The sequence below is a fragment of the Drosophila kikkawai genome, chromosome 2L, assembly GCF_030179895.1.
Source record: "Drosophila kikkawai strain 14028-0561.14 chromosome 2L, DkikHiC1v2, whole genome shotgun sequence".
NCBI lineage: Eukaryota > Metazoa > Arthropoda > Insecta > Diptera > Drosophilidae > Drosophila > Drosophila kikkawai.
This window is the reverse complement of record NC_091728.1, coordinates 26,090,311-26,102,065: the sequence shown is the minus strand read 5'-3', so window position 1 is coordinate 26,102,065 and position 11,755 is coordinate 26,090,311. Positions and strand designations below refer to the sequence as shown.

General features: G+C 35.8%; 1 protein-coding gene across 1 annotated transcript; it reads right to left on the bottom strand.

The window, feature by feature from the left end:
- Positions 1-6,023: 6,023 nt before the first annotated feature.
- Positions 6,024-6,850, bottom strand: LOC138928407 (uncharacterized). Its single transcript, XM_070285478.1, has 4 exons — positions 6,839-6,850; positions 6,317-6,784; positions 6,240-6,256; positions 6,024-6,177 (listed from the first exon to the last, which is right to left on the bottom strand). Exons 2-4 carry the CDS (start codon positions 6,509-6,511, stop codon positions 6,024-6,026), a joined length of 366 nt encoding a protein of 121 aa, XP_070141579.1. The 5' UTR covers positions 6,512-6,784; positions 6,839-6,850.
- Positions 6,851-11,755: the final 4,905 nt, after the last annotated feature.

Sequence of the window (11,755 nt, the reverse complement as noted above, 5' to 3'; positions counted from 1 at the left end):
ATTTTCGTCGTCAGAGTACTAGGCTTTAGGAAGGACACGGAAGTACATATGTCATTAGCTATTTAGAGCCATTTAAGTTTAATAAGTTCGCTCGGCACTAAGTATGGAAATTGTTAAGATCTGCCTGTATGTATGGCATCCAGACATTTTTATATCCAGAATACCCTCTTTTGAAAGTACGTGACAATTTAAAGTGAAGTTTTAGAGTCCCACTCATCTAAAGTTGTTTGAATTATATTCGACTTACAAGCCAACTATTTTCGAAGAGTTTTGCAATTTTTTTTTATCACAGCCAGCAACAATTTTGTGCAAGCGTTGAAACTCGACGATTCTGTTCGTGCTGTTTGAAAACCATTTGTGTAACTCCTTGACCGTGATGTCTAAATTTTTCGGTAGAATATCACACGCATGTTCAGCACAAAGGTGCAATGAATGCGAAAGGTAGGTGTTTCATGTCCTCCTTTAACCGAGAAGAAAGTGTTTTATTTATTATGGCTTGACCATTGTTGTTTGTTAAGTTATTCAACTTTAGGTTACCAGCTTTAAGTTGATGTTTAAGACACTTTGTCATATGCTCGGCGGTTCCATTTTCTATGCAGTTAGAATAGACGGTAAAAAGATGTGCATACCTTACGTTAGGTCCTGGCTAAAGTAGCTCACCATGAGGCACATGTCTTTAGTTGTTTCATCCACAATTATTGTAAGTATAAGTTGTTGCAAAAGGCATGGCGACAAAACATTCATGATAAGTCCTATATGTAAACATATATGGAACAATTAACGCCGTAAAAATTTTAATGAATTTATATATAAAATTAAAAAGAAGTTGAAAATACCTTTGCATATTGTGTGGTGCAGTTTGACATTTTTCAAAACTTGAGAAGTGTTGTCTAAATCAATAATCACCTCCCACAAATGATCTACTGAATGAATTTTAAGCTCAGTGAACAGTGAGGAACTTAATTTTTGGCACAGATGGCATGTCAAAATTTGGCACCGTTTTTTTCCATTAAATATGGCGATATTTAAATAAAACAAATTTTATTTATATTCATTAATCAATTTGCAACAGAATTCGATTTATTTCATTATTGTCTCTCTTCCCATTAATTAAATAAAATTAAAAAAGTAAAAAAACAGCTTCATTTGCCTGAACAAAATTATTGGAACAGTTAACAAGAAATCTTAAGTATAATGAAAAATAACGATTTTAAACAATAAATTTATATTTAGTGGCTAAGCCTTTATGTTGTATTACAGCTTCCAAGCGCCTTGGCATCGAAATAACCAAATTTTGGGTGGTTTCCGGGCCAATTTTGTGCCACTCCTCTACAAGCCACACTTTCAACTCGGCCTTAGTCGAAATGGATCGTTTTTTTATGCGCCTGTCCAATTCTTTCCACAAATGTTCGATGGGGTTCTGATCTGGAGATTGTGTATGTTTTACATGATATGCCAGCCACATGCGCACATCACGAGCCGTATGTTTAAAAATATAAATTTAAGGTTTCGTCCCTTTTTTTTTTTTAGATTTATCTTTAAAATATCTAAATAATATTTTTTGTCCATTATGCCCTCTATAAATGGAAGTTCTCCGATACCGGGAACGGACATGCAACCCCACACAATGACGCTTCCACCACCATGTTTTACCGACATTGCAAGGTTCTCTTTTTGTAGTTCGGTATTAGGCTTTCTCGACACCGTTTGGCGGCCATCCGATTGAAAAATTGTTGAACTTGCTTTCATCAGAAAAGATCACGTTGTTCCAAAAGTCAATTGGCTTGCTTAAATAATCTTTAGCATATGCTAAACGCTTCCGTTGATTGACTGTGGAAATTAGTGGTTTTCGTCTAGCAACGCGGACTTGTAGTTTGCTTCATGAAGTGTCCTCCGAACCGTAATAGTGTGAATATCCTTCCCGAAATCATTTTTTTACTTCTGCTGGGATCTGCGTGGATGGTAAAACGGCTTTATCCATAATCTCCCCAATCTGAACATATGATTTGCCTTGATTGTGCAAATACATAATGATCTTTTTTTACGATTCGGTGGTTTCCTTTTGTTTTCCGCTCATTTTGGTAAAATTAGCTAATTTTACTCGGAAAAAAGGCACTTCGGCGTTTTTAGCTTGAAAATTTACCAACACGAATACTGTAAATACAGATAACGGGGCTTTCCAAGATGAAAAAGTGGCCAGATCGATCATATATTTACAGTATAATTCACATTTACCCAAGTGTGCCAATAATTTTGTTCAGCCAAATTCAGCCAAATTAAATTAGTAAAATGATATACAAGAAAAAAAAATCTTAATTAAGTTGCAAATTGATTAGTGAATATAAATAAAATTTGTTTTATTTAAATATCGCCATATTTAATGGAGAAAAACGGTGCCAAATTCAGACATGCCAACTGTGCCAAAAATTAAGTTCGTCACCGTAAGTAATCTACGTATCGTTATATTTAAAACTATTTTAAATATATAAACAATTATATTGCGGCACTTTAATATTTGTCAAAAGCAAATATTACTAGTTGCTGAAGAATCAATGAAGACTCATTTGACCAAAGCCAGCTTGGCAGCGAGCGGCGTACTCATGATATATTTTTTTTTTATTTATTTTAAGATATTCTTCCTAACGCTACAAGTACAAAATACTTACATATAAGTTAATGCGCTAGTCACCAAAGATATGATGAAGAAAATCACCTGCAGAGCTGCGTGCCAGCCTTGAAAAATATCTAAGTAATGCTATTAATTCTAGCAGCTATATTAAAAACTATATAACAACGACAACTACAACTCATTTATAAATGACCGTGCCACAAGTCTGTGGCAACAATGGTGAAATTGAGAGAATTGAGATTCGAACTACTGCCGCACCCACCCTACTATCCAGATTTGGCCCCCAGTGACTACTGGCTTTTTTCAGATCTCAACAAGAAAGGAAGCTAACTTCGGCACGCCGAAGTTTGTATACCCTTGCAGATATTTCATTACATTTTACCTATACTTATTATGTTTACAGTTTGGCATTCCCAGCTTTACATTTTCTCTACATCTGCCGATCGCTATGGCAGCTATATGATATAGTCCAATTTTTATGAAATTTATTCCGAAATTCTAAAATATGTAATAAAAAAAAGCTCATATCTCAGAGTAGATAAAAACAAGAAAGGAAGCTAACTTCGGCACACCGAAGTTTGTATACCCTTGCAGATTGGTTTTGATGTTTATATTATAAATTTAAATGCTGAAAACACTCACAAAACAGAGTTTCATTACATTTTACCTATACTTATTATGTTTACAGTTTGACAGTTACAGTTTTACATTCCCAGCTTTACATTTTCTCTAAATTTACCGATCGTTTATATGGCAGCTATATGATATAGTTGTCCGATTTCCATAAAATTTTTACAAAAATTCTGAAATAATAAAAGAAGCTTATATCTAAAAGTAGATAAGAATATATTGAAAAACAACGAAGTTATAATTTTTTTCCTATTCATTTTCCGATCATTCCTATGGCAGCTATAAGATATAGTGGCCCGATTTTCATAAAATTTTTACCAAAATTCTGGAATAATATAAAATGGTCATATCCCAAAAATGATGCAAAAATATTGAAAAACAGCCAAGTTATAATTTTTTTTCTAAAAATTTATCGAACATTTGTATGGGAGCTATATGATATAGTCGTCCGATCCGGCCCGTTCCGACATATATAGCAGTGAGAGTATATAGAAGACTCTGTGCAAAGTTTCATTTAGATAGCTTTAAAACTGAGGGACTAGTTTGCGTAGAACGGACAGACGGACAGACGGACGGACAGACGGACATGGCTAGATCGACTCGGCTGTTGATGCTGATCAAGAATATATATACTTTATAGGGTCGGAAACGTCTCCTTCACTGCGTTGCAAACTTCTGACTGAAATTATAATACCCTGCAAGGGTATAAAAACGTTGAAAAGCACCGAAGTTAAAATTTTTTTTCCTATTAATTTCCTGATCGTTCCTATGGCAGCTATAAGATATAGTCGTCCGATTTGCATACAATTTTTACCAAAATTCTGGAATAATCAGGTCTGCTCCGGTAATCGAAAACGGCAAGATTTTTTCGATTTGAAAAACGGGCACCTTTTTCTGGCCGGAATGAAAAGTACATGGCCTTTTTTTATATGAAATCAGATCTTATTTACAAAAGGAAAAAGTGATTTATTGATGTTTATTCCACACCACAAGATCATTCTGACACGGAGTTATTTTTAAAAAAATTTATTTCTGACCCCACCTCAGATTTGACAACAAAATTTTTGCCGTGTTCAACCAGTTTTCTCGTTTTGGCGATAGGTTGATAAGTTCACCGCAAAAAGTTATCGCCAAGGTTGCCATATTGTTGGTGGAACGAAACAGCCAGTTAAAAATACTTATAAAATATAAATGAATACATTAATAACTTTAAAGGAGAACCAAAATGGTTGTTTATAATTAATGCTATTAAATGTAATAACTTAAATGGTCCAAATTAACCAAATAATTATTTGAGACCACCGGAATTAAAACTGTGAAAAGTGCGGCAGCATCTTAGATGCCTAGATTTGCTTAACTCCAGCATTTTTTGCCTTTTGTAATTGCAATTGTAAATATAAAAGGCAGTTCTTTACGTTGTTTGCATATTACCAAAAACACAAGTTACCTGCTTGAGCAGTGAGAAACGATGAGAAAACGAAACATTCCGATAGCAGAAATTTGCCGAAAACCGGAGCAGCTAAAAACGAAAACGGTTCGTTTTCGCCCAAAACGAAATCGAAAAAATTTTACGATTACCGGAGCAGGCCTGTATATAAGCATAACAAGTTAGTCTGTTTGTTTAAGAACTTAAGCCTTTCTAAAAAGCAGTCAAATATATTTGGCATTTCAAAAAACTGTTTTAAATGAAATTTTAATGGAAAAATTGCACCTTTTCTTTTTTCAGACCTTAAAGTAAATTTGTTTTTAAATCTTTACGAACTTACTCTGTCATCTATTATAAAAGGGTCTTGATACATATTTTTTTGTCTTAGAATTTTTAATAATTTGTATTCATTGCTTGCAGTTTCAAACGGATTTTTACAAAAATTTAAGATGTGGTCAATATTAAAATGTTTATTATCTCCTAAATTGGACCGAACTGTTCGTAGTTCCTTTACTAAAGGTGTTGTAATGTTTCTGAATTTCCTTTTGCAATTTGAATACGTCCTGACGAGGAATACTTAGTTTTGAACAAATGGATAATGTGATTTTTTCGCTGTTATTCAGCAAATTTGTACTGTTCTGTTCGCAGTTGAGGTCAATATCTGACCTACTTAAACTTGTTTCTATTTCGAGAGAAGATATCTGAGATTCCAATGATTGGCTTTGGAAAATTGGGCTATTTGTGGACAATGTTGGTACAGGATATCTAACAGGGCTATGGCTACTGCTATGCAAATGTTTGTTCCGCATATGTTTTTTAAAGGATTTTATATTGGAAAATGATTGATGACAGGCTAAAAAACTGTTTGAGGGTAGGTTTTCTACGTTTTCCGTTTTTTTTTCTCGTGCACAGAACAAATACTTTCAAAGTTAAAGCTAAATAAATTTGTAAAGTTATTTTTTAAATATGTCTTTAAGGCATTGTATCCATCAATTTTTAGTTAATTATTAATTAATTAAGAAATTAATGTGTATTCTTTTAAAATCGAGTTTATTAAATATATTCAAGGAAATATATATATACTAGCGGACCCGGCGAACTTTATCTCGCCCCAACTTCGACTAATTAAAACAAATTAAATTGAGACGTTCCGTTTCTACTTTGACGTACATGTCGAAACACTACTATTGAAACATCTTCAATCAATACGCATAAAAATTCATAGAGCTGACCTTATTCCTATCTTCTCCTAAAAATTTTAAGCTAAAATTTGAATTCAAAATTAGTTGAGAATCAAAAAGAAGTGATGACTTTTAAACAAACCAGTGAGTTTAAAAATTATGTCGGATAGTTGGTCGCTTCATCCTCGTCGGTCACGCTGTCAACGGATCTGTATGAATGCAGTTCTCCAGCGATTTGACTTTGAATACGAAAATTCAAACTATCTACGTCCTTATTCTTCCCGGCGAACTTTATCTCGCCCCAACTTCGACTGATTAAAACAAATTAAATTGAGACGTTCCGTTTCTACTTTGACGTACATTATTACCTTACCTTATTCCTATCTTCTCCTAAAATTTGAATTCAAAATTAGTTGATAATCAAAAAGAAGTGAGGACTTTTAAACAAACCAATCGAACTGGGAACTGAATCCTCTTGAATTGGAATGGAAGATCTGTTGGAATAATCGGAATTCGTGGGATAAGAACTTCCTCTCCTTTAAATTTTCCCTTGATGATAGTCGCTTGAATCACGTTGTTCATTAGTTTCTTAACGGACAACCGAGTACCGTTGCATAATCTCGGATGATTTAGATTCCGCAGCATTATAATAATCGATCCCACCTTTAGTTGCAAATTATGCGGCGGAGTTCCTGGCACATCCAGTGAGTTCAAAAATTCTGTCGGATAGTTGGTCGCTTCATCCTCGTCGGTCACGCTGTCATCGGATCTGTATGAATGCAGTTCTCCAGCGATTTGACTTTAAATAAGGAAATTCAAACTATCTACGTCACCAATGAAATAGATCTGAAGGAATTTATGATCTTTGTTTTGTGGTGGTAACAAAGCGCCCGCTCGGTGGTGAATTTGCCCTTGAATCTGAATGTTGGGATGCAATTTTGAAAAAATGTGATAATAAAGAGACGCCATTACCTTATAACTTGGATTGTAGCCTGATTGTTGAACAACCTCGGCTCCAAAAGACGTCATTTGAAAGCATCCGTTATATTTTTGTGCAAGCTTCAGGAAACTGTTTGATTGGGCTGAGTTTCCATATAGTAGCGAGTACAAAGGCTCTGGTGGATGAGCCAAAACGGGCAATTTAATTTTGCCACCTGCACAGCATAAGCCGGGGGTTTCCAACCGAAACTTCAATGCATTACAATGCTGACATACAACAGATAATGAACCAATAACAACGCACGTAAGATGTAGGATGTTTCAGGATTGTATGCGAATGCAGCACGATTCAAGTTTTCATTTGCGGCTCGTCTTCCTCTATTATTTTGTCGGGCTTGAGGTTTTCTTTGTGCAGCGCGAAGCTGTGCCATTTGGGCACGTATCGATGCATTTATTTCTGTACGTTCCTCTTGCGTCCGACTATTACGGAAATTCTGATTACTTATTGCATTGCGTGAACGCCGCCCAAGATTTGATCGTCTAACAGCAGGCATTACTTCCAATTGTTTAAGCTCACTTTGGTAATGCTTCGTTAGCTCGATTTTTTTGTTTAAATATTTTTTTACCGAGTTCATTGATACACAATTTCAACGCAGCTATGATCTTTGTAGGGTGTTTCAGAATTTTACATACAACAGTGTGTCCATCTGTTGAGCCGCTAGCGACCTTTCCGGAAGGACTTTCCAAAATTTTCTTATGCTATAACCTTCTTCTGGCAATTACAAAAAACTGAAAAAAAAATTGAGCCAAATCGGCCCAGCCGTTCTCTTGTGATTTGATCCCTAACATTTTTTGTCTCCATTTTTATATATATAGATTAATAATATTTAATAATTCATAGAAATTATAGAGAATCATTTCATATTAATACTCACCGCTAGATACACTCTCCAAAACTGCATATTGTGCGTCGCTGGTTGCATCGTCTTGTAATTCGACTGTAAAATAATTTAATAATAATGACTATATGAATCGGTTTGAGTTTTAAGGAACTTACCATATTCAGAGCACTGCGTTTCTGGCAAAGACATATTTCTGTGTTATGGAAAAAAGAAAATAAAGATGAGTTGTCTATATTCTTTAGTGCAACAGCCTTGCTCGTTATATCAGTATGCAAAAAAAACAAGAAAGGAAGCTAACTTCGGCACGCCGAAGTTTGTATACCCTTGCAGATTAGTTTTGATATTTATATTATAAATTATAATGATGAAAACACACAAAAAAAAGAGTTTTACCTTTACTTATTATGTTTACAGTTTGACAGTTACAGTTATACATTCACGGCTTTACATTTTCTCTAGTTGAAAAACAACGAAGTTATAATTTTTTTCTATTATTTTCCCTATCGTTCCTATGGCAGCTATAAGATATAGTCGTCCGATTTTCATAAAATGTTTACCAAAATTCTGGAATAATATAAAATGGTTATATCTCAAAAATGATGGAATAATATTGAAAAACAGCCAAGTTTAAATTTTTTTTCTAAAAATTGATCGAACTTTTGTATGGCAGCTATATGATATAGTCGTCCGATCCAGCCCATTCCGACATATACAGCAGTGAGAGTATATAGAAGACTATATGCAAAGTTTCATTCAGATAACTTTAAAACTGAGGGACTAGTTTGCGTAGAAACGGACAGACGGACGGACGGACGGACAGACGGACGGGCGGACAGACGGACATGGCTAGATCGACTCGGCTGTTGATCCTGATCAAGAATATATATACTTTATAGGGTCGAAAAGGTCTCCTTCACTGCGCTGCAAACTGACTGAAATTATAATACCCTGCAAGGGTATAAAAAGCACCTCCAAGGCAAGAGATATCGAACAAATGAGGAGGTGAATGCCGATACTGAGGCCTATTCTGAGGGCAAAAGTTCAGCCTTCTACAAAAATGGTATCGAAAGGTTGGAGAACCGCTGGCTAAGTGTGCAGCCGTAGGTGGAAACTACATTGATGAATAAAACTAAATTTTCAGAAAAAAAAGTGTTTTTCCTTCTTAAGCCGGGAACTTATTGAGCGGTGTGGTAAAAGTTAACCTGCCTGGCTACGAACAATACATTGCCAATCACCCTAGCGACACCGCAAAATGTGGCTCAGCTATTATTATACGGAAAAGTATCGTCCATACTCAACAGGCACCCATCTCAAGCCTGTCCATTCAAGCTGCTTCTGCAAGTGTGCAGACCAATCGTGGATGCATTAGTATTTATTCCTTATACTTACCAGAGAGCGGCAGCAAACCAACGGATAAACACCGAGTATTTTTAACACCCGAGTTCTTTTTCGGCAACGAGAATAGGGTGCGAGTAAACACTCGACCATAATTCTCGTATATTTGTGCGAGTCTTATTTTGATTCGGTGTGTTTGTTGAAGTTGAGCGAGTAATGCTCGAAAGAGAAGTGAGTAAAAACGAGAACACAATACTCCAGCCAAAAACAACACCCGGTGACTAGATGCTCTAGTTCATTTTTGTGATTCCTTTTGCAACCTGGTAAAAACAAATTAAAAATACAGTATACATTTCCTGATTTCTTGTTATTTTAATTAACCAAAAATAATAACATACATGTGGTACTTAGTTCAGTCAACATTCCCTTTCAGTTTCAATTTGATATTTTAGTTCATATAATTTCATTATATTTTTTTGTTTTATTTCTTCTTCGTTTTCATTTGTTCTGTTCTTAAAATTCGGAAATATTCATATTTTTTAAAAACGAATGCAAAAATATTATACTGTCAACAGATTTGGGAGACAGTCTATTTCGTTTTTCAGTAATAATATGCCTTCCAACGAAAAAACCCTTTCAGCGGCGGCACTGCTTGCAGGTATCGCATGGAGTGTAAAGGCAAGCTTCGACAACCGAGGGTAATTGAACTCGTTAGCTTTCCACCAGTCGATAGCTTTAAACTGTTCGGTTATTGGTACCCTTCCTTGCAATATCTGTCTATTTCTTCCAGTGCAATTAACTTCGTGGCAATTAACTTCGGGAAAAAAAAGTTCTTGAAACGGGTGATTGAGATTGAGTTGTGAGTAAATTGTTTGGGCTATTTGAGCTTTCTGCATTGGGCGGAAAACTATCTGTATTTTTTAGTACAGAGCTATTGAATGTTTCAATCTGATCAGCACAGAATAATTTTATTTCAATTAGGTCATCCTGTTGCATGAGGGCTGCAGGTGGATACAAAAAAAATGCTGCCTTACATTTTCTTTTTCAAATTTCCCGAATCTATGTTGTTTTTTAATGTTTGTGCAGTTTTAGTCATCTTGCAATTTTTTTGTCTCTAGCGTCACCTAACATTGGTTTGGTGACGCTAAAGACGATTTTCACGTGCGTTGACAAGAGCGAGAAGAGTGCGATTATCGTCGTTGACACAAAATAAAAATACCGAATGCTTAACGAACGAGTGGGTAAAGCACACAAAAACTACTCGGGTGACTTCAAAACACCCGAGTATTTTTTGTGTGCTTTACCCACACGCTCGTTTACTTATGTGTGCTTCAACTACTCGCTCGTTTAGTTATGTGTGTGAGTGCCACCAGCACCGAGCAACGAAAAGTACCGGGTATAAAATGCATAAAAACAATCGATGAAAACGTAATCGGGTGCTCGGTAGACATTCCACTCGTTATTCTTTTGCAAGTTTATGTATGTGCGACTCGTTTACTATATTTGCCGGTGGTAAGAAGCACCGGCACCAAAATTTTGACGAGTGTGAATAGAGTTGTCAAAAGAGGCACTCTTGCCGTTCTCTGATACTTACCTCCCAACCAGCCTTTGAGCAAGACTGATTTTGAACAAGCACTGGCTAACCTAGGCGACAAGTTTATTGCAGGAGGAGATTTTAATTCAAAGCACCAATGGTGGGGTAATACAAGCACGTGCCCACGAGGAAGGCACATACAAGAGGCTATTGCTAGCAGCAGCTAACCTGTCCTCGGAGCATCAACCTAAACGTCAGCCCTTACTTCCGTATGGTTTATCGATTGAGGATTTGCAAAATACTTTGGAAGGAAGAATCAATCTAAATACGCAGATAAATAGTCCGGATGACCTACAAGAAGCTATATCGACCTTCATGCACAATGTAAAAATGGCCGCATCCACTACCGCACAAATTAGGCAATGCTCGCCAACTCATCATGCTTTATTGCCCCCAAATGTAAAAGCGCTCTTACGGTTATACGGGCATGACACTGGCGCATTAATTAGAGACTTTGACAGCGCTATAGCGTTTTACTCAAGTGCGAGCAAGACGACTATATGGCGCTCTTATGCATTAGAATAATTGCATTAGCTACTTCATTGCCGCGATAATCGATAGATCTACATAAAAATACTAGATACTCGATAACAAAATACGGGTTTATGAAGACAATTGAAATTTGAAAAATTTATTAGCCAGCTCAATTATTAAAATGGACACACCACAACATTTATCGTTGTTTGCTGGTCTTTTACATTTATATGGAGGTAATATGCTGCAAAACACAAATAACAAAAAAAAAAAAAAGTTCTCGGCTGCATGGCTTATGCGGCGAGTCCTAGAGGGTACGTTTTATAATAAAATTAAATACAACTATATAGAAAATAAGGTTTAAAATACATTTTAGGCTTTTCACATACATTACTGCCGGAGCTGTTAGACGAGGACACTAGGATGCATAAGCACGTACTACGGATGAGCCCACACTAGTTTGAAACTCTTTTGGAAATGGTGAAGCCTTTAATTTCAAAGCAAGACACTTAAATGCGAAAGTGCATTGGACTGCAAAATAAGAGCCCTTAAATCAGCTGGATCAACCTATTTCAACTATAAAGGGGATCACTCCATTATTTTAATGGCCATTGTGGATGCAAACTACAAGTTCATTTATGCTGA